General features: G+C 40.0%; 1 protein-coding gene across 5 annotated transcripts in view; it reads right to left on the bottom strand.

The window, feature by feature from the left end:
* Positions 1 to 379: 379 nt before the first annotated feature.
* SPECC1 (sperm antigen with calponin homology and coiled-coil domains 1) overlaps positions 380 to 26324 on the bottom strand; it is a 101596-nt gene continuing 75651 nt past the window's right edge. For all 5 annotated transcript variants that reach the window (XM_075168577.1, XM_075168575.1, XM_075168576.1 and 2 more), the window contains 6 exons: positions 25427 to 25577; positions 24351 to 24453; positions 7288 to 7404; positions 6330 to 6389; positions 4493 to 5549; positions 380 to 4460 (listed from right to left, as the gene is read on the bottom strand). In XM_075168577.1, coding sequence (XP_075024678.1) covers positions 5460 to 5549; positions 6330 to 6389; positions 7288 to 7404; positions 24351 to 24453; positions 25427 to 25577 — 521 coding nt within the window. In that variant the 3' untranslated portion in view covers positions 380 to 4460; positions 4493 to 5459. The remainder of the gene's footprint in view (positions 4461 to 4492; positions 5550 to 6329; positions 6390 to 7287; positions 7405 to 24350; positions 24454 to 25426; positions 25578 to 26324) is intronic.

Here is a 26324-nt window from a genome sequence, read left to right on the forward strand (position 1 = left end):
CTTTCTTAATCCTCTAATCATTTAAGAGCTCCTAATGCAGAGACATATTGGTCTCGTCTGTGTTCTCCCCTTGCCTTTGCACTAGGATTATTTCCTACCGTCTCTTCAACACTATTTGTTTCAGAAACAGACCTCTCTTGCACTCCTTTATCCCCAAGACAATCTTCTGAAAGGCATCCAAATGCATCTCAGTTACTTAAAAAATGGAACTTGATATATTTACAAAAAGAAGATTCTGACCAAATTTTCTTTGCTACCAGCATAGGAGAATCAATGAGCCATGAGTATCTTTTAAAAACTCTCCTGGGAGTCCTGCTTCCCAGCAGACTGCAGAGGAATCTGTTTTTGTATGTCGATATTTGAAACGTTACAACAAACATCAGAAACAGAAAAAGATTTATTAGAAATATTACACAGATTTTTGCATCATACATTTTAATAATGTTAATCTTTAAATATTAGCATGTCCAAATCTGGCAATGCCTAGTATATACATTCTAATGTGCTCTTTGTATAAATTAGATTACGACGTAACATCTGTACCCAATAGAGAAAGCTAAAAGTACTTGACTATTAGAGGTGATTATCCCATACGACAAACTCAAGCCTGGACCAACAATCAATAAAAACATTGTGTCCAGCACTGCCCAGTGGAACTTGGCACACGTACAAGTCAAAAACGTAGAGACCATCAGTTGAGAAAAATGTTAATTGCAGTTCAGTTATAAGCTTGATTCTATACCATATTGGTGAGTGAGTCTAAATGGCACTGGAGTTGGTAAAAACCAATATAGTCTAGCATAGTCAAAGTTATTGCTGGGTTTAAAAATGTCTTAATGCTCAGTGCCCTGAGTCTTTTTAGGCAAAAGCCCTCTTCTGACAGGAAAATGCATAATCTCATCCCATACAGCCTCTGCCTTTTATCGGATACACAAGGCACAGCTTTGCAAACAGCTGGCCCCGTCAGATACTTCCTGCTGGAAGACCCGGTACCATAAGCACAGGAAGATGAGGGAGGTACAAACAAACCAATGAGCCAATGCTCGTATTTTCATTGCCAAGAAAGTCAGCGAAGCAAAAAGGTAGAGTTTGAAGAGTTCCAGGTCAGGAATCAAACAGGGAAGAACCAACCATTCTGCCAGCGCGCACTTATTTGGTTTGGACTGAAAACTTGCACATAACTGGTTGCACATACAAAACAAGAAAAATCATAGAGAAAACCTGTAAAAAACAACTTCAAATTACAAAAAGAAAACCTGCCAAAACTCGAAGAGAATGTGTCTCACTGAGAGGAAACAGGAGAACATGCATAAGTCAAAAATCACTCTGCTTAGTACGGCTGCCTTGCTGCAGCCCAGGAAGAACCAGGAAATCTTTGTCCCCTTTGCACTTCCATGACTGTCACAGGCACAGGAAGGGGAACCTGGCAAAGGCAGCAAGCTCTGTCCTCCCTTCCCTCCTCATCTTCTGAGATCCACCCCAGGCTGCACTCTTAGGAGAAACGTCACTCAAGATGACAGTCAGTCAGGACTCTCAAGCTGATGTCCTTTGCTGTCCGCAAAGGCCCAGGTACGTATGTCCCATATACGCCCCTCTCCTCACACGCTGGACTTTCACTCCATTCCGTTTCGTTGCGTACTTTCAGAAACAGCTCATCAGCCTTTCTAGAAAACCTTCTTAGAGGACTGACTCTGGGCTCACTTCTCAACGCCTCTGTACCTTCCCAAGCCATGAAACAATTTGTACCTTCTATGACTCACCAGAAATTCCGGGAGTCATATTATATACTTTTCATTCTTTAATCTCCTTTCCTCTCTAACAGCTATAGTACAACAGTCACACGACGCGATATCCCTCTGTGGAACTTCACTGAAATCCCCATCCTAACCATTCTTCTCACGTGCTCATCCAAAATCAGCTATTTGGTGTCTTCTAGTCTGACAGACTACCCAAGTACACACAGACAAGCATGTGCAGGTATGTTTAAGAGTGACAGTATATTTAGGGAGCATATGGTGACATGGTGAAGAGATTTCATCTGCCTGCATCAGGGAAAGATCCGTTACTCTTAAGAAGCAAAGTTAGAAATCATTTAGGCAGTTTAGGCAAACTGTTACCGATAATGCGTTACACCATCCATGTAATATTATCACATACTCCATTCTAGGACATTTTCAGAGGATTCTTCTATGAAGAATCTATGAAGACTATCCCTGTACCCTCTAGCTTAACTTAGTTAACAAACTCTCTAATTTTAAAGGCAGCTAAAACTTTAATTTTGCAGTTGAAATTTGAGATGTCTTACAAGGGCCTGTAGATTTTCTGAAAATCAGGCTGGTCTGCAGCATCTTTTGTGGGACAAATTTAAATTCATATTCAAATTTTAAGGCAGCATGAAAAAACAACAGTAATTTCTGAAAATCCAGTCTAGAAATGTAACTGCACAAGGTTCAAAAGGAAGAAAAAATACAGTTAAATTAACAAACAAACAATATTCTGGATATAAAAAAAATAATCTGGAAGAGCATCTCTCAATCTCAAAGTATCAGCATTTCAAAATGAGATGTTTTGCAGGTTTGAGGACTGGAAAGTAATATTGAGCAAATGGTGAAACTGAGTATCTTCTTCCCTACTGACAGACCGCTCCTTGTTCTAACTCCTAGATAAGTAAAAAATTTTTAAGAATGTACCATTAGAATTGGGTAGAATTGGTGTTTGGTCTATGCTACTGGGGGGCATGGGAGAATAAGCTGCAGAAAGATGACAGAAACATTGCTTTGCAAAAATCATTTGGAAAAAAAAAAGCTGCTAGATCAAACAGAATGGTTTGTAAGGTTGGAATAAGTCTTGGAGAAACAGATTGGAATAAACATCACTACAGCGCTTGAAGCAAATGATACTGGCACATTAGGTAATATATGTATTTAGCGTACATCTGACAGTCACATGGAACACACGCTTGCAGTGACCAGAGGGTTAAGATTATCGTTCTTTTTTAGATCAAGTGGAGCCCTCTGACTTCAAAATGTTTACCAGACGCTGGGAATTAAAACAGTTTTTCTCATCCCTGCAAGTGCCTGATCCAAAGCCCACTGAGGAATATGGAATTTTCTGTGTTGACTTCACTATGCTTTAAACTACAGCCCGTTGGAGAGAATTGGGATCTCTGCCAATGGATACCTCAAGGGAAAAGAGCCTGCTGCATCCACAAGGCAACGGAGCTCTGCAGTGTGACTGCCTTCCTAAATGAACTCTGCTTAGCAGCTATTTTTCTCTTCCAACTTATCACATAACCGGAGACTCATATCTAAGAACACTTTCAGCAGCTCATCCTATGTTCTCTAGGGATGGCAGAGTGTATGCTGAAAAATACTGGAGAGTTAATTCAATCTAGAAAGCACTCTCTTGCAAAGAAATAACTCTGGTCAGCATTTACAACTGCTTTCTCACAGTATAGGATGACACAAAGAGTGCAAGGGCACTGTAAGTGCGTGCCACTGTCCTTTTTCATCACACAGACTCTCAAAATATTGGAATCGGATTTTCCTTGGGGCGATGGATTAGAATAAGTGTCAGACTAAAACTATGAGCAAGTGATGCTTTTCTCCTCCTGCAAAATAGGCACACACTGCATTGCTCCAACTTCCTTTCTGTTCAATACACTCACTGACCTTGGTCACTGTCACCTATCCCTTAATCCCTTATTTTGCTGTGAGAAAACCAAAGTCTCAAATAGGTTATTTACTAATTAAATAGTAAACAAATAGTAAACAAACAAACAACAAAGCACTATGGGGAAGCCAGAGGCTGAGATCAGCTACCTGCAAAGCCCCAGAAAACCTGAAACCAAGTTTCTTCTGTGAAATCGCTTGTTTCTATTTCATGAGTTAAGAGCAGTGAGCATGCACGATTATTTTTTGTAAGAGAGAAATGATCCCTAGCTCCCTATGATTAACATTCACAAAGCATCAAGTCTGGCCACAGGGTTAAACATGCTAACTAAACAACAACTTTCTTCTACCAGCATAATCTAAAGCAGCTAGGCAGCCTTCTATAAGGTCCTGTACAAAGCACGCTCACCAAGACCTGCTCCTAGAACAAATTAAGCAGCCTGTTTGATCCTGCTATCCTTGGAGACAAACAGAAAATTTAACTTCATGAGGTGAAATAAGAGAAATGGTATAATGGAAATTAAACAGTATCTTTCAGACATTTTACTAACAGTATTATTGAGCTGGAAAGCTATTCTCTGGCGCCTTAGAGATTTCCATGACACAGGGAGGGGTTCCAGTTACATTCTTTGTAACTTGTGGAGTGAAGTTGCAACTTCCATTGGTACTAATATATTACTGTGTTCCTTTACAGGGTAACATCATTTCCAAGCATGTAACACGGACTACATTTCATCGGACAGGCACCCGCTATCTCAAGATTTGTGCCCCTACACAGCAACTACATACCTGTGCTGATTATACAGGATCCAACTACATACCTGTGCTGATTATACAGGATCAACACAGAAGAAAGAAATTACTTAATCCACAAAAATATGACCTACTGAGGTGTCACTGTATTGCTTAGAGAGTCACCACCTGATTACTGGCACCTTGCAAACTAAAGCTAGTAATTTGCATTTGCAATATTCCTGTGATAACTGTGCCTGCACAGTCAGCTGGGAAGCCGAGCTCCAGCTTCCCGTAGTAATCAAGTAACGAAGTTGTAGTAATAAAGCTATTTTTCCTCAAAGAGATTACTTCTGTCTGATCTGAAATTAACTCCCAGAACCTGACAGGATCTTTAGAGTTCTTTCACTAACTGATGATGGGACAGAGCGTGGTTTCTGAGTTACAAATGATCCTGTTATTATCCTGCTGGTTTGCTGACAAGCAAACTGGTATACTTATTGGGTCAGATGTGCAAGAATAACTCAGGTTAAGGTTCTACACACCTATGTGCATCTGTCATGATGTTTTATAAAATATATGGAGGCAAGAAAACAACATGTATTTGGGATGAGTTAAGCATGTTTTGGCAAGAGCAGCATTTTTTGTGAGCTTTTGTATTAATATTAATCTCCCAGCCTCCCTTGAGTGCCAGCATGGTCCACATTGATTTAGAACTTCATTTTGTAGCAGGTCTCCTGTCGGTGGAGTCTGGTTTGAGGCAAACATTGTTTAGCACAAGGGATCCTCTTCAAAAATATCCCATGTGTGTTCGAAAATGTTTTGTAATTTCCATGTGGGAATAAAATTACAGATTAATTTGGTTTGTATAGATGGACAATGGATATTTATTTGGTTGCAGTCCCAGATGTAATCAAAATTATGGAAGAGCTTTTTTCCAAACTAAGAGCTTAGGTTGGTTGTGGAAGAGGAGCAAGCGGATTTTTAAAGTGATCGAGTGCATCTGTAGCATTCTTTGTTCTCTTCCCCACTTCTGTCCACCTCTTGCTCTGCATCTCAGGTCTCAAAGTACTTGTAAATCTGGGCGACATACTGCATCACACTCTGCCAGTCTGGCCGGTCTGTGTACATCATCTCACTGAGTTCCTGCACAGAACAGACACATTGTCGAAACTTAGTCAAGCACCACCACTGGGAACATCACTGGGTCCTCCGAGAAGCTGTGGCTATCGAACACCACTTCTGCTTCCATTCCAGAGCTCCTTAAAGCCACATACAGTATAAAAGTCCATGGGAATGATCTACTGGCCTAGCGCAATTCTGAAACTCGTTAACAAACTAGTTAAGCAGCCATATGCATTTTACATTCTGAAAATATTTCTTCCATCTGCCATCAAAGATGAATTCTGTATATAACTTCATTTAAATTGCTGGTTCTTTGCATGTCTTTAGTTCTGTTTTTAGTTCATGAACTCCATAATATTTTTTCCTTCATATTGAACTTATCTCTTCCTTGTCATCATATTACTGATTTTAGAAAAGACTTTTTAAACAGTTTAACAAACAAATTATCCTTCTGTTTCTTAAAACACTAAAACAAAAGGAAAGAAAATGGTCTAACAGGCAAGTCTACCCATGAAAATAGGAATCATCTGGAATCAGCTTCCATGAAGAGGACATAATCAATACTCTCATTTCAATGCTAGATGACCTCCAGAAGTTCCTTCAAATTATAGTAATTCTATGATTTCCCAAATTCTTTCTGGAGGTTCTCCTAACACTATGAACTTTCAGAGATGGTGGTGCAGCCTTCCCTAACACTATGTGAACATTTTCAGTGCAAGCAGACTGACTGGCCACATGGCAACAAAAGCTTTGGAACGATGTATGCAGCAAATCTTCCCTTGCTAAAAGAAGATTACTCACCAGGCTAGGTTTGATGCCTACACTTTCAGCAGCTTGAAATGCTAACAGCAAATTTCTCTTCTGTAAAAATAAAACAAAAGTTCAAAAGGATTATCATCAAAGTATGACTCCTGAACCCTATCTTGCATCTGGTTAATCAGTAAGTTTAAATGAGCAGGTATATTTGAAAACTGAGAAACACCAGATTCAATACTTTCAGACAGACACTTTTTTGTTTAGTAAGGTATAGTCACAAACAAGTTCTTTGTCTTTGAATAGCTCATCTACTTTTGCCCAAGCTACAGCCCTTTGTTTTTGACAAATAGGTTCTTGCGAAACTGATTACAACTGGGCAAAAAACCCCACTGAGGTTTTGCCTTTATTATGAGTGAAAGGTTTCTGAAGAGGTGTTAACTAATATAAGGCATTCCTTTATATAGTATAGTTCTTATTGTAATAGATACTAGCTGTCTGAAGCAAACCCAGTAAATCCAGGTTCCTTCCCTTTGTGAGGGTCTTAATAACATATTTGGAATGTGGTGAGATGGTCTGACTTTTAGATACATTGCTGTCCAAGTAGTTCAATGAATGATCTGTCTGCCTACTGACCCAGCACTTTTAATGTGTGCTGTTAACTCAGGAGTCCAGAAATGCTTTAGCCTTTCAAAAGGGATGTTGCCCGCGTGTTTATCCGCAGCATTCACTGGATTCAGGCAACTTGTCACTAACTCTTTATCCGCTAGTCCCTGCATTTCTCTCTGGGAGCTCACTGTTGGTTTCCTTCCCCTTTTCATTCAGCCTGTTTGCTTTGTAAGTTCTCAGCTGATACTTGTCTATTGCCATTGCTCCCATCTACTTATTTTGTACCAATCAAGATCAAGATCTTGCAACACTGTGTCTCCATCACATATCCATCAAAATGGATAATGTTCACCCTGAATTCTGGAGATGGGGTAGGAGCAGGTACAACAAAACTTACTTTATCCTGGCTGTTGAGCTCCTGGTAAGGAATATGTGCAGGCAAATATGTGTGCAGGAGAGCGCAGAAGGCCAGCCCATCACTCCAGCTGCTGCTGAAGTTGGTAATATCAATATTCTGTAAGAGAAAACATGAACCATCCCTGAACAGTGCTACACAACAAAAAAATCCCCAAACCACAGTTTTTATGCAGTCATGAAACAAAAACTCAGAGTATTAAAGGAACATAGGTTTACATTTTCCATTCTCCCCCTCTTTTTCATGTCAAGTAGAAAGATACCAAGTAGGGTGGCAAGTTTCAAAGTCCTAGACAAGGGCTTATTAGGGAGTTAAATGTTTTTCACACCAGGCCCCAAACAAAGAGACTCTCTCCAATGCTTTCTAGAAGGTGAGAAATACCATGTGCAGCACATGCTACACCTGCAATTTTCCTGTGCTGGCAAGAGGAAAGACTTTATTTGGTCCCTTTCAGTTACAGAATGGCAGAAATATGATTTCTCCAGCACCTACAACAGAAGTCACTGATATTTTAAAATGCTGTTTTGTAATTGATTTCATGCTTCCTTGTCTTAGGATGTGTAACAGAGGGATGGATTTGTAGAACGATGAGGCAGTGTAATCAGTGTATTTGACCACTGTTATCTTTCTGATATTACACAGCAGACACATGCTTTAAGGAGAACGTGTAATTAACAATTATGACTTGATTCAGCCCCTTATCAGAAGTGGTATCAAACTGATGAAATACTAACAGTAGTACTGTCAGTTATAGTATATATACACTGTTATATACTGTTAGTTATAGTAATACTAACTAATAGTCCTCAAGCCCTAAATAAAGAATGTGCTTACTTGTGTGTGAGAGGGAGGCTCAAACTTGGCAACAGCAACGGCTGAACGGGCAGCTTTCCAAGAGCTGGGCAGATGTGCCCAGTTTGCCATCATTTGCACGAATGCATGTCTGCATTCTCGTATTCTTTTTCAATGCAGCATCTTTCACCTGCACATCACAGAGCACTTAACAAAAGGCAGATAAAAAACGGGAAGTCCGAGATATAGAATTTAATCATCTACCCTAAAATTCACAAAATGAGCCAGAAGTAGTTGAGGAGAGAACAGAGGCTTCCTGATGCTCATTCTCCTACTGCCATAGTCACTGTCAAATTAACGTGGCTGCATCACTGGTAACAAGTACAATACAAGATCCTTTCGGAACAGAAACAAACAGAAACCCTTAAATCTTGTCTTCACGCATTTCCTAGCATGGCAACAAGGCTGAGTTTGCTCGAGGAAGCAGGGGGCGCATGGATGTATTAATAAACACCCAACTGAAACCCCAGAGCTGAGCTAGAAAAATCTCTCACTTGTCTGTATCAACACTCCCACCACTGCCAGCTCCAACAGGAGGGCAGTGAAAAGGAAACATTTTGAAAGAAATAGTCTAATATGGCTGCAAGTTTAAGTGGTCAAAAAACATCTTCCTTCCCCTTGTTGCTAGAGAGTGGGATTCTTCTTTGCTAGTCACATAACTTATTACAAGGGTGCACTCAGGTGCACAGAGGAAACCCAGTTTCACTACTCATGACAACTGAAGTCCAGAACATGCTACGTTCAACAGGTGGATTAGAGTGATTGCAGAAACAGAAAATGATCTTTTAAAATCAGCCCATCTATAAAGACCTCCTTTAAAATACAAAGATTACTGGGAATATAGAGTGCACTCAGGGTTCTTCACAGGGATTCTCTTGTGAGGCACAGCTGTAGTTAAACATACACTTGTGGCCCAGTTCTGATCCTGTGAACAAGGTGACCTTTCTAATGCTCTTGTTTGCACTGACTGGCCATACCCGCACACTAAGGAATTCTCATGGCTAAGTTTTGCTGCTGTAGTACCAGCTGTAGTTCCAAACACCAGCTAAAAACAAAACAGTGAACTAAGTGATATTGCTTAGAAAAGTAACAGCTGCTGGAGCGTGGAAGGCTCCAGGACATGATGGTTCTGCACCATCTCTCACACTACAGCAGGTGTGGAGCTACCCTCAAATCATTCTCGCCAACCACGTCTTCCTATGTGCTGAACTTCAACTCAGACCCTCTGCCACTTTGTTTTCTTTATTTAGCTATTTTCCGGTTTCTTCAAGATTTCCCAAAAGACAAAGCTTTTACTGCATCTCTCATACAAAAGCTAATGCAGACGCACTAAAACCCAGACAGGAAGTATTTTAGCATATGCTCTTCACTTACGACGCCTCACTGATTAGTTGTCCAAGCTGGACTTTGTCCAGTCAGACAGGATTTCAGATTAGTAATAAATGTCCATAACCAAACATGACTCAAATTGAAGCAGTACAGAATATTTCAGGTTAAAATACTCTGGCTGTAATAAATCTACAAATCTAATGGGCTCAGAAAGCAGGCCATCAGCAGCAGACACTACCGCGCTGCACCAGCCACCGCATTATGTTTTGCTCTATTAACATCTGTCAATGGAGATAAAAGAAAAGTGATGTAGTGGCTGGGTACCATCACAAGAAAAAAAATATTTTGTTCTGAAAGCTGTCTTAGCTTTGTCTAATTCATAAAGTCACACCATGGAAGTCCAACTTTGTGTTATGGAATTGGCTGAAGCTGGATTACTCTGCTTTCTTGATGTTTCAGACAAACAAGTTAGCTACTATTTATCAATCTGCAGTTAGTGGGAAAGGACTGACTGCCAAATTACAGAAGTGTTTTTACTAAGGCCAATATATTTTACCAGCAAATAGCCTACCATCAAATGCCAATATTCTCATTTCATATCGTATGATAGAAATGGAAAATGGAGGTTGTGTGTCCCCCCCTCTGCCAAAGGCCATGGAAACAGGAAGAAACAAAGCCTTAGTTAAGCAACAGGACTAGACAAAAAGGCAAGCCATGTTTGTGTGGGAACCTTATATCCTATCCTCGTTTTCATGATGCTATTATGAGAGACAGGAGATACAAAACTGTTCCGTCCTACAGTATTTCACCAGCCCATCATCAGTTTGATAATTTTACTTGTCTTTGTAGTTTTAACTGTACCTAAAATTCTTCTTCTCCTCCCATCTAACAATACCTATAGATAAGAAGTGCTAATGTCTACGATAAAATCAGAACTAGGTCCAAAAATCCTCACATCTCCAACAGCATTGTCCAGCCAGTCACCCTCAGTAATTCTTGGATCCAAGTCTTACATACAAGCAAAAGTTCAAGGATGGGGTTCTGCTGACAATATTTAAACCATAGATGAAATCTACTGCAAAGTGGTATGTCACGGTCAACAGAGAAAATGAACTTAAATCTGAATTTTTGTCCTAAATGCAAACCCAAAATGAATGTTCGAGGGTTTAGCTCAACTGTTCAGTTAATAGTACAACAACAAACACTTAGACATACTCAAAACCACTTAGTTGCCATTTTCACATCAAGCAAGCACCAGTGAATTGTGTTTTTTTCCTCTAAACAAACGGATTTCCATTTCATACATGGTATAAACCCCTCTCTGGCATTTCATCTTAGATTCTGTGTTAACTACTTTTCAGTTTGGGATATAAGGACATGGTAAATGAAAAGTGATCTTCTGTGTTTTGCTACACTACAGCTTTACTTGTAATACCTCCCCACTACACCACACCAAGAGGAATTAAGTCAAAATAGAGGCACTCTGGTTTCTCGGAAGATTTCTGGCTCCGCTGAAGCCGGGGGGAGGGAGGCGGGGGGGGGGGGGGGAAGGAAAACAATTTAGGGAATGAACACCTTGGAAACTATTCACTTCTCTTGATTATTTTGGCAGGGGAACCTGTCTCAGTCTTTCTGCCACACCTCTCTATTCCTCAACACACAGCCCATGAATATGTGAGAACTATTTGTGTACATGCTGGTTGTTAATGTACACTTCCAAACTGCAGGATGGAGAGTTTGGTGATTTCTCTGTCTCCCAGTGTGCTTACAGCAGAACCCCCATCCCAAGCTCTGAAAAACTGCATGTGGCTTCTCATGAGAGACCTAGAAGTTAACCTATACAGGATGGCACCCTTTAGGAGGAAGATGCACCATCAGGGTGTATGCAGAATGAACTTAGGGAGAAATATGAAAATGGATCAAACTGAGTGTAGTGCTTATTAGGGCAGGGTGAAAAATTTGCCATCTTATGGTCACAGTATGTCTCATGGTCACTAGTACCCCAATGTCTATCTTTAGCATGCCATCAGTGAATCCGCACTGCTAAAGACATCTGTACCAGAGACTAACCCCTGGCCCATGGGTCAAGGGGTGCCGAGTAGCTTAGGCCTGCAGCGCTCAGCGTTACTAGCTTCCTTTGGAGCAGACATATCATATCCATATTATGCAGCACTTGACCTGGGTCTTCCATGGTACTGCTAAGAAAATAATTGGGGAGGTGGGGGTGGTGTAGTTGAAAATCTTGAAAGAACATGAAAGTCAGGCCAGAAGAGGGGTGTTTTTATAGCATGATGACGTAACCATCTTTACATACCCTGTGTGGAGTGGCAAAAAGGAGCATGGAAAGATGGGAGGGTACCAAGTTTTCTGGGATAGTGATAGAGGACTGTGTGGAGCACAGAGGTGTCCAGACTAAACTATTTCCAGGGTAGTTCTCAGGCTTCTTGTCAGTGAAAACAGTTCATTCACTTCAAATGAAAACTCATGAGTGAACTACTATACATGCATTAGGAATATTAAGAGACTGAGATCTGGAAGCACACCAGGGAGCACAGTTATCTGAAAGTACTGAAGTACCCACTATGGTTCATTTCTACGAATATTGAAGTACCTGACATTAAACAAAGTAAAAAAACATAAAAATCCAGGCAATGTTATTTAGAGAGCAAATGTATTATCTATGATATTAGTGGCAGGCCAAGTCTAAAAGACACTAAACACCTGCAAGTCATTAACCTTAGCCTCCCACCGCAGGAACAGGACCTTTGCTTCCAGATAACAGAGCACTATGAGAGCCACAGTAAAGACACATAGGGAAATCTGTGTGATCTGTTCTCATTAAAAACAATTTCTTGTTTATCTGAGGCAAAAACAACCACCCCATTAGATTTCACTAGATCTTTGACTCCAAGTCCTCAGTAAAAAGCAACAATGACATCATACGCTCTTCATTACAGCCTGAGTATGTTAAGATATTCCCGCTATGCAGATGTTACTGTGCCCACAGCAATGGCTCTCTGAGTCATAATTTTCTCTATAAGACCCAGAATTATAAATCAGAGACATGAATCAGCTTGAAGCTATCCTGGAACTCTGTGGAAGAAAGCCTGCAATAAATATGACCTTAGCACCGTTCTTCCCACCCTCCCCCGCCAGCACACAATATGCCCTCCTGCCTCTCAGAAGTCATTGGTACAGAACAGCACACTGGGAACATGCCAGAGAGGCTAATTATTGAGGTTCAGCCCATACAGAATATCAACTTAAATACTGAAGACAGAACTAGTTAAAATAAGTATACTGAATAAACCAATGGGAATTGCCTTATTTTCAATAGCAGCTCCCTCTTAACTGGCTCAGCTTTCTGCAATCCTTCCTGCTTATCACTAACCAGACACCCACATCTCCTCCACAGACCAAAAGTCTTACAGCTCAGTGTTCTTACATGGTTATGTTTAGACGCAGATGTCTGAGCAGGAACCTCCTTTTCATGAGCCACATCTCTGCAAATCTGAACTCTGACCCTTCTAATGTAAAATCTGACTAAGGTACCTTGAAAGGCAGCTCCCAAAGATTATCTAACCCACCCACTTTTAACAATATCTGCATGAAACCGCAAATCTAATTTGGATTTATTACACCCTAGTTGGTTGGGGACATGTTAGCGGGCTTCAGCCAAAGAGGTTCTATCAAAGAAGCATATAAGCTTAGAGCTCTGGATAGGCAAGTTCTAAATACTTCCTAAGAAGCAAAACAAGTGAAGGGCTCCTTTTAGCATGACCTAACCTTCTGAGCAAACAAAACACTCCGGTTCATCTAAAATGCTCCAGCAAAGATATGAAACATCTGGGCAATCCACTGGAAATATGGGTGAATTAGAAGCGTGGTCAGGTCCAGTTAACATGGATGAAAGGCATGAATGCCTAAAATTAAAGACCGCCTGGATTCTTCTGTAATTACACGGTGCACCCAGATGACTTGGACAATTGCACACAGCTATTTTCAATGGGTAGCTGCATGTCTAAAGTGATTTGCATATCACATTTAGTCAATCTACTACCAGGAACCTTTCTGAATTCTCTTACAAATCTTTTTCTCTTAAATGGAATACACAAGAAAGTAATGCCTCTTGATTAAAAAAAAAAAAAATCCAGAATAACTTGTGGAACAGCAATACTGTTTATTGTATAGAGATTAAGTGGCTAGCCAAGATTGGGAGGGAAGCCAAATGACCTTCTATCCTCCAGGCTGTATTAATATCCCTAGTTCAAATGGTTCAGGCAGCTGCAGTCTCCATAAGAATTATTTTAACCTTTCTTTGAAACTTTGTGTTTCTAACCCCATTATCCGTATTTCTAATGTTTCGACTAGCCATGTCAGTAAGTCATGCATCTTATTGCTGATTACGCGTGTATGAAACAACATAGCTCAGATAACATAAAACGCTATTTGAAAATGCTGTTAAATTATGTAATTACAGCACAGTGCAATTATAAGGAACTGGTGCCAGCTCTTTAAAGGTTATCCCATTTACTACATTCCTTTTTATAAACAAACCCCATTTCCCATCACATTCCTAGGTTCTGTTTGCTCCTTGCTCCACTGCTACCACAGGTGTTGCCTTGGGTTTACCATTTATCATTTGCTTCAGTAAGTGTGAATTAATGAGCTTCTTAGCATAGACAAGACATTAGAAAGTGAGCTTATGACCACTTTTTTGCAGAAGCATCAAACATCAGTTGACTACAGTAGTCACATGGAGCAGGGACATTTAAAAAGAGGAAATTTAACAAGCTTATTGTCATGCATCTTATACAAAGATTTTTCAGTTTCCAATTATTTTAGTCTCTCAAAAGCCAGAGATCTGAGAAGATACCAAAAAGTCAGGCATGTCCAATTTTCTTCATTACCTTTCCTAGTTGAGTCAGACTGGCAAGAATAGGTAGCATGATGCTTTCTAAAGTTCTGTGCTCAAAACAAGCTCATCTGCCAGGAGTTGTCTCAGAGACATCATTCAGAGCAAATTGTAAAGCCATTCTAAAATGATCTGTGCACTCTTCAAGCTCAGCTCCTTTTTCATGAGGTATTGAGGAGGTCCATAACCTCTACAAGGCAGCTTAGTTCTGGTATTTTGATTACAAAAGAGATGTGGTGCTGCTATAGCTAAAGTTTTCATAAGAATAAAAAAATGAAAGTAGTACCAAATGGGAGATATTTAAGGTAACACGTGATAAAGTAATTATGTGACCTCCCATTTCCTCTGCTTGCAAGGTGAAAAATAGTTACTCCTGACACTGAAATCATCACTGTAACTATACATATGAGTAACCTCCCTAATAAGCCAAATAGCATCCATTCACACCTATCAGATCTACTGCTCCCAGCACTGTGTGAACTGGCAAACATTTCACTATACTTTGTTCACATTTTTTAGATTTTATTTGCATTTTTATATATAAAGACTGACTTTTTAAGATGAAAACAAATTCTGGTGAACAAGGGTTGAGAGTAGTTGCTGGCACAGTGCACATAACACACAGTGAATGTACTTCAACCTTTCCTAGTGAATAATATGAGTTGTTTTGAATGCAAATTACCCCATGACAACATTCTCATTACTAAGTCACCTACTTCAAAGGTCTCACTAAAGGCTAGTAAAGTAACAGGGGTTTGTACATATTCCTCATTTTGGGTCTTAATTTACCACTTTGCACACCAGCTTCCACTTGAACCAGAGAGAGAGAGAGAGAGGGAGAAATAATGTATAATGCTGAATTCCCAGGGAACTGGCTTTTTATTACACAATTTGGCACAGGGCCAAATGAGAATTGGTATAAGCAGACGTAATTTTATGGACATTTCTGGGCCATTTCAGAGATGAGGTAACGGTGACAAAAGATACATATCAAACGTGACTGGTACTTCTAATTTACACCACTGTCACATTCAGTGAGTGGGCAAAACGAGTGTTAGTTATATCTGGAGAGGCAGAGGTGGATTATATAGCAAGACCAGGAACAAACGAATTCTCCTCATTGTAATAATCCCATTAGATATTGATGAGTTCTTATTTTTGCTATGCATCTCTCTTCTGCTCTTCAGTATAAATTATACTTGTTATGCTCTCCTGCTGAAAGCCAACTCCCTGCTTGCTACACAACTAACTCTTCCATCAGTTTTCTCACCAACTTGTATAAATGACACCACTGCTGAATGCCACAGAGAAGAAACAGACTGGGCTGTGTTCCCTCATTCCCAAGGCTGCAAGAGTGAAGATGCAGCAGCATAGCCCCAAGGACCACACAGATACTCCGGGGAAGGAGGGAGGGCGAGAGGGGGAGGACCTAGCTCCCCTCTGTGTCCAAGACAGCAGCATAGCTACTTCCTGCCTGGAGCCCTGGTGCAGAATTGCTAATGACTACACTGACTGCTCCCACAGCTATTACTAATTATCTGTACCGAGAGTTCGGAGATTAGCCATGTCCTGGAATTCCTGGGCAGAGGGGTAAGCTGCAGACTGCAGCAGGCTCACGGTAAAGGATGGAAACAAGGTGGGGAGAGGTCTCAACAGCAAAGGATATTCATGGAACCGGCAGCAGGGCTCAGCTCTCTCCCAGTTAAATTCACAGTTTGGAACCGTTCCAGCTGGTGACCAATCAATTCAGTGTTTTCACTAATTGTCATTGCATCCAGGCAACACAAGGAAAGCGTCTTGGACTTTGGGATGGATAGAATGTAAATGCTATTTTTAAAATTACCCAGCAGGATAGAAAGTTACGCATGAGAGAGCTGCATGGGCGTTTATTTTACCCCTCCAATCAAGAGACTTGTATTTGTTTACAGGATAAAGCCCCTTATGTGAAAAAAGGTAGAACTTGGCTCAAGTTATTTGGCTACACTGGAGGAGCACGTTTATGCGTTGGCATCACTGTGAAGGGGGCTTGCACATTGGTAATCAACCTGATTATTCCCAGCATGCCACAATTTGGCTGCTGCATTTATTTTCCAGACCCAACCGTGGGTCCAGCTGGGAAATACAGAGAAACTACATGTACACATTCCACTATAAGTGTTTTTATTTAGAAAAAGAAAACATTTATTCTGGAAAAAAATTGGGAATATCTTGCAATTTTAAGCCCGTACTTCCATTAATTAAAAACCCTCACAACTGCCCTTTTTATCAGAGCATCTTTCAAAATATTACTGAAACTCATTGTCATCCAATGATGATATGATGATCTATATTTTAACAGCTAGGGAAATCAAGGCAGCGGTATTATGAAAGACTGCCAAAGTCACAAAGATGGTCCAGACCAGACTTGGGAGCAAAATTCCTGACCAACTTATTGTCAATTTTTATTTAAACACAGGATAATCCCCCTCCTATCTTAATAGCTATTACCAAGACTCCCTTCAACTTTTGCATAGATAGGAAAAGTCTCTCTGAAGTCCACATCCTTCTCTTCTGCAAAAATCAGGGAAACACAAAGAGAGCCAGAAATTTCACTCATTTCTCAGAAACTCACAGAATATACCAATAACTTCCTGGGAAAAACCCATTGCACGTATATCCTACTTCTAAATGTCAAAATGCTACAAGTACTGTGGATGCAGAGATCTTACTAAGCTCTTAGTAACTCTCTCATACCAGAAGGGACATGCTAGCATATGGTACTTTACGGTAACTGCCATTGTTTGCCAGAGAAGAACTTTGTTGCGTTAATGGTATTGGTAAATATTAAGACAGACAGCTTTTTCCTGCTTACTCAGCAGGCTCTGGCCATAAGCCTGTAATCTCAGGCACAAGGTTAGTATGACAGAAGAGAAATCTTCCCAGTCCTCCCCAGAAGAGAGAGATTCTGCCATGAATGCTGCTTAGAATGAATGGATGGCTGCCATTTAAATCTGGAGGGGTTTTGTTCAGTGTTTTTCTTCACCCACATCACACAAACTGGGAGTTATTTGTTTTACTGCTGATCTTCAGCACACATGATCACAGTACTGTGGGAACCCTGCCTTTCCAGAGCGCACATAAACTCTGTGTAACAGCAGATGGGATTCATCTCCTGTCCTTGTTGCTTGAAAGGTCTCACTCGGAAAGGCGGCCAGAAAACCTGTACATCCACTCCTCTGTTACTGCTGAATTACGGAATATCACAGCTTACCTGGTTCTCACAACTAGTTAAATATTTAGATAGAAACCTGGTAACTGTTGACATAGGAAAGAGAGATTGATACAATTTGGAAATATATTGAAACACTTTTATGCTACTTGTTGACATAAACACAAAAAGTAAAGTAGAAAAGGGTAAGAGAACCACTTTCATACCCAAGTGCACATCTTGTGATGAAGAAACAACGGGTTCTTCTCTGTATTTCTTTAGGACAGTGCACAGCTGTGCTGGGATTCTCAAGGCTTTAAAACTAAGCTCCATTATGTTAGTGTCAAAGGAACTGCTTGACTGATTGTTTTACGAGCCAAGTCCCAGGAATTATATTCTGCCCAGGTTCAGAGGTTGAGAGGGTTGGTCCTGTTTTTTGTCCCATTCAGCTCTTTGATTCTTGACTAGAACTGCCAGCCTGAGCACCAACCCCGAGGACTGTCGTAGCATTTGCAATATAGTCTCCGTTCACTCTCTGTGGTCCAAGACAGTACGTAACTGAAGTGTAAGTGAGGCAAGACTTAAAAAAGATTGAGACAGTAGTTGCTTAAGTAGAAAGATAATGTCAACTACCCACACTAATGATGTACAAGGAAATAACAGACTTCTCGTTTCTAAATATAACCGTTAGTTTCCAGAATAAGGAAGAAACCGTCAAACACAGACATGTTAATGTACAACTGGCCACGAAGGAGCTTTTGGATCTCCTCTAAAGCAGGTCCCCACAACGTGCAGCCCCAGGAATATGCCTGCTTAGTGCATCAGCAGTCAAAAAATAGTCTTCCTGGCTGGCTGTCCTAGCAGCAGAGACAGTCTACCTCCCTAATGAGAATGCATTGACCCCATGACCACTTAACCAAAGGGAATACGTTATGTCCTCATCAGCCTATCTGCATTTGTACATCTTTGGGCCACACTTAATCTCTGCTGGATCTCGTCCAGTCAGCAAACGAGTCAAAAAAATATGAGAAAGCTGGGGACATCATCATGGAATAGGGCTTGAGAACAAAGAGGATATGGAGGAAATACCGTCTAGTACAAAAAGAAAAGGAATGCAAATTCTTGTGAGAAAAAGAAAGCCACAAATTCATAAACAAAAAGCTAGTATTAGTCTGAGTTTAAACTGAATACAAAAGGGTAAAAAGCTTTATATTATATCCACTGCCAAACCACTAGTCAACCAGTCTCTTGCTATAATTACTTGACAAACAGCAAATACTGCAACAGCCTTTATTTTTCTCCCTAAGCTTTTGCATCTTTGCTACATGAAGAACGAAGTACTATGCAGAGACACCAACTTTTACATAGTCTGATATACCAGCTCTATGCTTCTAGTAGTAAAAGCATTCAGAATTACATTTAATGACTTTTAGGTTATGGCCGGAAGTAATTTGTTTCCAATTTCTGTCTCTCAAGGCTGGAATAGGCATAATAGCAGGAATACTTCACGGTAGGGTTTTTTCATTCTTTTTGAATAGCTGAGGCACTATACAGAAAAGGCACTTTCATTAATATATACAGCAAAGACAAAGATTGAAGTATTTATACTCCTCTTAATGCCAATCTATATTTCTGGAAACTATGCAGGCTGCAGTCTCCATCAGGATATTTCATCAGAACCCTAAAGCTATCTGTGTTTTAAGAAAAGGAAGCTTCAAAAAACAATTCACAACTTTTGAGGCAAACGTTCAGAATGGTTGGGCATACAGATATTTGTATTTTGCTAATTTAGACTAAACAATACAATGTCAGAGTGTATCGCCCTAAAAATATTTCCTACATACTCCTAAGCATACTTTCTAAAACTGCACAGTGTTCCTGGGACCTACTGTAAAGTCAAATAACTCCAAATAAGGCATGGAAACAAATAAATCATTTTCTTCTAGCTTTGCTCATAGTTGCTAGCATATTTTATGCAGAATAATTAAAAGCAATTCTTTTCTCCAGGAACTACGTGTACAACATGAAAGCTACATAAAGACTGCTCTGGTTAGTAGTTTCTCCATGCTGTGAGATTCCTCTAGATGATATGAAATCAGATTTGAGGCTGGTCCCGCAAATATCAATAAGACCAATACCAATTTATCAGCCATCTCATATTGTTGTCAGTGTTAATAGGGAGCACTGCCTCTTCTCCTGAAGATGCCCACTGCCTTTATCCATAAGCTGGTGCACTGACACTGTCATAGTCAGGGAGATGATATAATGCAATGGCTTGAATGCACAGATCGGGAATATATGAAATATGAAAATCTTCAGAGGCATAGCTGCCATTTCCCTTTGTCAGTTCTAGAACATTCCTCATCTCCTCCTATTTAGCATTCCTCTCCTTAAGACAACCGCACAGATAGTTTTACTATAAAACATGGTGGTTCTTCAACAAGTGAATCCCAAATGGGTCCAGTTAAACCAAATGTAACTTTGATAAAAAGAATAACCACAATTGTGCATGGGAGAAAAGAGTCAGTCTCAGATTTTCTTTTCCTCTGTGCCATAGGATGGATGTGTAGTGGTTGGAAAAAACATGAAAACAGTTCTTTTAAGTGAACCATATTCATTAATGTGGTAGCAATTCCCTCCCCTCTCTGGAGAGGGTATATGTGGCAGAAACAATAATCCTCAGTTCTAATGATCATGGGTTAAGTGCCTCTTGATGTTCCATGTTTTCACAATACATCTGTGGATAGTGATAGACTTAATCTAGAGAGGTTTGGCCCCTTGACAAATGGGGCAAACAGAACCAGGGCACTTAAATAACACCACAGTCACTAATGATATGATTACGGAAGGTGATAATGCAACAGCAGCTTCCAGGAGTTAAAACTCATGGGAACAGAGCCTATTAGAAAAGAGGCACCCAATTTCTACTTCACACTGTTGCTATGATGTATAATCTTTTTAAATAGATGAAAAAAAGACCACAAGACAACAGAGAAAAAGCTATTTTAACATAAATAACTTACTCTCAAGCAGGCTTTGTGGTTTAAAGGACTTGTGGTAATTGAGTTCCAGAGCCACAAAAGCAGTTCTCGAGTCTGGTCATCTCATCACCCTACATTACACACCATGATGTCAACAAATTCAGAGAGGCAGAAGGAACAGTCTATGTATGTCTGGCAAAAGAGCTCATGTGCCAGTGCACAATTCTTATAGGGAACCATACATTAGATTAAGGTAGTTTTTTTAAGCTCGAGATTTTCCTCAAGGAAGTTTTGCACAAAGCCACCGAGCCCAAAGCCTTATTTTACTACAATTCTTTTTACTGCTGAGATTTTTTTAGCACCTCCCCTGCATAGTTATTCAAAATCAATGGCCAAAATGCCAGGTAACATTCATCTAGGCATTGAAATATGACAATTGAAATCATATGATCAATCATGCCACAGTTTATGCAATCCCACTTTCATATTCTTTTCTCCTAGTCATTAAACTGAACTTCCATTTGATTTTCATTCTGGTGATTCTGTTTTCATGTTCTAAATAATTACTCTTTCTCCTTAGCATTCTTATCTTTTTTTGATATCAAATCACTGTTTAAATAGGGATCTTAGAAATGACATAGCAGATTAGAGAAACACAGATGCTTTCATGTTTCCCCTCAGTTACTGTAAACTCATGCAATTTCTTTTTTCAAAAAACAAAGAAAACCCTCCAGGCCACTACTAATTTCTGTTACGCTTCTCTCAACTCCCTCCAGTGTCCCTCTCTTGTTTTATGAGATTGCCTCCTGGGGAACACGCTGAAGTTCAAAGCCAGGGAATGTTCCCACTGTAGTCAATGCAAGGATATATGCCAGGAGCAGGATGTAAATTTCTATCTACAGTATAAGTCTTGTATGGATTAAAACATTTAAGAAGTGGAGCCTTTGTGCCGGTCCTTAGGTCTTATGCCCAGATACCTTCCTAGGTCACTAATCCAGCTTTCCTCAGGGAATCTATGACATGGGTAGTAGCTGCTACTGAGAGTATCAGTTATTTTAATCCGTTTTGCTCATACTGTTTAATGAAATCTGGTATCTTCATAATTTAAACAGAAAGGAATCTCCCTCTTCTTCACCAGCTCAGATCAGGAACTGTTATTAGACCTCAAAGGCAGTACATCTTGCCACTGAAAAAAGAAGTTAGGCAGCCAAGAAGCAAGTCTTTTATTCTCTCATTCCACTGTGTCATGGAGCTGAAAACAGTTTGCATCCAAAATTATCTGTGGTTCTGGGCTTCATGTTAGAAAGAACATGACAGATTATACTGGAATCTGCACAGATGATGCCTCATAGACAGGGGTATTATCTATGGAAAAGAAGTCATGCACGTCATCAGGGTTCTGCTTGGTGGAGTTCATTACCTCATTCCCACCGTTGCAGTGGCTAAGGCAGGAAGGAGGATGATGTTCTTTACTCCATTCCAGTTCTTTGTACTCAAGAATGATAAAAACTCCCTGTGGAGCTTAATATCAGCCTTATCGTAAAAGTGCAAGGGTCTGGGAAAAGAAAGTTCAAGAAGAGTTAGTGAATGCACCGTAAAGAGCGCAATGGGAATGAGAATCTGAGGAAGAATGTCCAAGAAATAATGCCTCTAAATGAAGCAGTGAAGATCGAGAGGCAAGACTCTCACCATAAATCAATACCATGTTTGTCCTTTGGTTCATCTGATTTTAATTTCTGCCCTGAGATCTTACACTCTGGGTAATAAGGCCCCCCACCACAATCTGAACTTTTCAGACTCTCCTGGATTACGCAGTATTTGTCAGTGCTTTACCTGCTTGTTCTCAAAAACTGCTGAAAACTCATTCTGCTGCTTTAGAAAGGGTAACAACAGAGGACAGCCATGAACAGAACAAGAGCCTCATCAGAGCAGGAACCAAAACGACAAAGCTTTTTCTGCAACATCATCTGGACTGTCACGTCGCAACAACACTCCAGCAGCCATATATAAAGCAAAGACTTCCACTGTCCTCTGAAGCATGGACATACTTTTCTCCAGAGATTAATACTAAAAGGAAAAACAAATAGACCCAGATTGCCTTGCATACCTCCTGGGTGGCCTGCTCTCTGATACACAGAGAGCTCCCACTACTTGGGTTCAGCATAGAGAAACAAAACTCCTTTTCTCTTCTATCACGGAGGGAATACTTGGTGCCACTCTGGTACCTACAAAATCAGGACAGGCCTCTGTATTTGCAAAGCCACACAGTAATTTCTAAAAGCAATACATTTAGTCCAACTTGGGTGTAATCAGAGAAAGAAAACTACAGGCTGACTCTCAAAGTACACTTCTAACAGTAAATTCATCAGAGTTAGACTGTTTTAAGAGAAGTGGAGGAAGCTCACCATGTGTGCCATCTGAAACAAAAAAGGGCAACACTGTCGGGAGAAAGTGTTACTCAAGAGATGGGTTTGTTGGCTTAACGGAAGTTAGATTTGGAAAAGCTGTATTTATTGAACCATTTTCTGAGGACCGGATGGAAATGTTCCCCCACACCTTCAAATCCAAGACCAGGAGAATTTTAGTAGATGAGATATAAAATAAATCAACATAGCATAGAGCATACAATTTCAGGGGACAGCACTGTAGCCTTTTAGGCAGCATCACAGAACTGGAGGATAAACACTAACCCTGGCTTTATTTTTTCTAAGGTGTGTCTAAAGTCAAGAGCTTTCTCCGATACCTGTCCTTCTGCAAAATTGGTGCAAGCCAGGTAAATATGCCAGGGCTAAGAAATGATTCAAACTTTCATAGATCAGTTTACTTAAAGGGAAAGCTACTGTCTTTTCTTCCAAACTCCTGCACCCTGCAGCTAATGCTTCATAAAGAGCTGGTTGTGAAGAAAAAAAATATTTTATTATTTACTTTAAAAGATGGACTCTGCTTTTATTAAAGACTTGCTCCAGGGTGCACATCATGTGGTGATAACTGCTTTTGTCTTCTGCTCTAAGTAACAAACAATATTATTCTTAAGAAAGAAAAATCTCAACTTTATATCAAACCAAGACTATCCTGCACACCCAGCATATATCACAGGATGAACTGTTGTCTATAATTGCCTTCTACAGCTCAGTTACAAGCAGAAGCAAAGGCCTAACTCAACTGCATACAAACACTAGCCGGAACTTGATGAGCACAGCAATGGCCATACAAGAGCTGGACAAATCATTATGACTGTTTAACAGTGAAAAATCACTCTGCAAAGAAATGAGACATTCTCAAGAAGTCAAAACTTGCTTTGTAAAATACCGTTAAACCGCAGCAGATTAGAAAGAGCGGGGCCCCAAGCTGCAAACTTCACTTGGTCAAGACCACAGAAATAAATATTTCTTTGTTCTTTTACAGAAATGACCAATGAAAAAACGCATAATAGCATATCACCCACAGAAGCCTATAGAAAAAAATACTAGAATGTAATTTCAAAAATCGATGCCAAATTGAAGTTGCTGCAGATATACACTGTTTCTCACCATCAGCTACCTTTGATGCAGTAAATATTTTGGGTTTTGTATATTAATTTCTTATGACAATGTAATATTGGGGACTGCAGTGTTAAAGAAATCTGAAGGAAGAGGATGGAAACACCCAGAAGAAGTAAACATGCAAAAATCAGCAGACTGAAATACACATATTTCTTTGAAGTGACAGTGCTTACTGCACACCTATAGGAAAGTGATGAATTAGCCTCCAGAGAAAAGTAAAAATGTACCTATTCCCTTACCGGGTAACCTTCAGTCTTCTTTTGGCACCATTTCAACAGAGCATTCCTCTTCGAACCACCATACTCCCGAGCCAGGGCTGCCAGTGGGTCCTTTCTCTCCACGCTAATCCAGGGAAGCGTAAGGGAGAAGATAAATATGCTTGAAGTAGCTTATTTTTTACCAGTATGTAAGTAATATCTGTATGACAAAGCAGAATGGCAGCACAGAACCTAAATGTAAACCAAACTATAACAGCTTTCAGAGCTTGCATTCTATATTTGCCTTTAGATGAGACAAAATTGAGTTGGTATCACTGCATACAAAGAGCTGAAAAAACAGCAACCTATATTCGATATTCGATGGCATGTGTTAACCCAGCATTTCTGCTACTATTTTCATCAGCTTTACTTATAAAATTTTCAAGTAACCTCTTTGTTTTACATATTGAAAACTACGATTTAGGGTCTAAAATTGAAAGAAACTATCTAAAGAATCTGTAACAGCAAATTCACATCCAACTGAGCTGCTGCAGAGGGAGTTCTTGAATAAAATGAAAAATCTGGAAGCTGTATTGCAGTCAAGGCCTCGAGGACAGTTAAAGGCCAACAATCAAAACACCCGCATTGTCTCCACTCTGCAGCTTCTACTGTTGGAAATAATGGTGGAGATCAGAGATATATGGTGGAGATATATGTTTTTTCTCAAGATAGAAGAAAATTATGTGCCGTGTCCAGCTTTCCCTTAGACCTCAAAGCTTTCAGTTTTTAACTCACCATAACGTGCAAAGCTACAGTAAGATAATGAAGGCTGACCACTCCTACACATGATGGAATTCTTGTATACAACTTAGTGTCTCCTGAAAGCTTGCTATCCTCGTTTTGTCATGATTGCTCATCTTACAGATAGTTGTGGTTATTATAATCTGAATTTTGATTATTTAGATCTGACACAGCCTGATAATTCTGAAGTGGACAGACAAGCCAGCAGAGTTTCCACTGGAGACAGGGGTCCCCAAGATTAAAACATTCATCCTGGTGCCAGGTAATGCGGTCAATCTTCCCTGTGTGCTGTTTTTCCCAGGAAACCAAGTTGGTACCTGAGTTTGCTTTGGGGTTTCAAACTGCTAGGGGTAGAGGTAAGCATTCTGCTACTGAAGGCCATAGGGGGTTTGCTCAGGGATTCCAGGGAGGGGCTTTTACGGAGGTAATGGTCTGGTTTCAGGTCTTCATTTCTCCCCTTCAATAGGTCTGTGGGAATTAAAAAAAAAGCTGTCAGTTTGCAGTCTGAGGAATTTGATTAATCGCTGTCCTGCCACCCAGCACACAATATGTAGTCTGTTGTTTTGATTCTAAACAAATGTACTCATTTGTTCATTAAACACACATGGGGCTAGGAAACCTTGAGCAGATTAGAGGTGATCATAACAAGGAATGGCTTTGATGATTTCAACAGTACAGACTGCCTGGTTTCCTGTGATTGATACTCCTACTGGGGGGTAGGGGCCCCAGGTGAATGAGGGGAAATACCAAAATCTACAGTCTTAAAGGTTCAAAAGCTGATCGCCAGATATCTTCACCAGATGACTGACCAGCCCTAGTACAGTAATTTCTTTTCTGCCATTAGCAGACTTGTAACAAGAAAGCCTCTTGTCTCCTGAATACAACCCAGCTCAAGGCAGCAATAAAAGGCACTTATTATCACATGATGCTTGGCATCCTATCTGACAGAACTTTGGGAAGTCTCAATATATTCATAGCAGATGCATCTATATTCTTATTACACATATTACACATTTTATATAATATATTTTATTATATATATTTATATGTATATATAAAAATAAATAAAAGAAAATCAACAAAATTAGTAGCCATAGAATCCAATGTTGATAAGTTTTTGAAGAGAAGGCAAAGAGATCATAGAAATCAAATTATCTCCCCATGCATATCAATCATGAGGTAGAGTGATTTATAACGCAGGGAAAGTTGGCTGTT

The sequence above is a fragment of the Calonectris borealis genome, chromosome 19 (assembly GCF_964195595.1).
Source record: "Calonectris borealis chromosome 19, bCalBor7.hap1.2, whole genome shotgun sequence".
NCBI classification, from domain to species: Eukaryota; Metazoa; Chordata; class Aves; order Procellariiformes; family Procellariidae; genus Calonectris; species Calonectris borealis.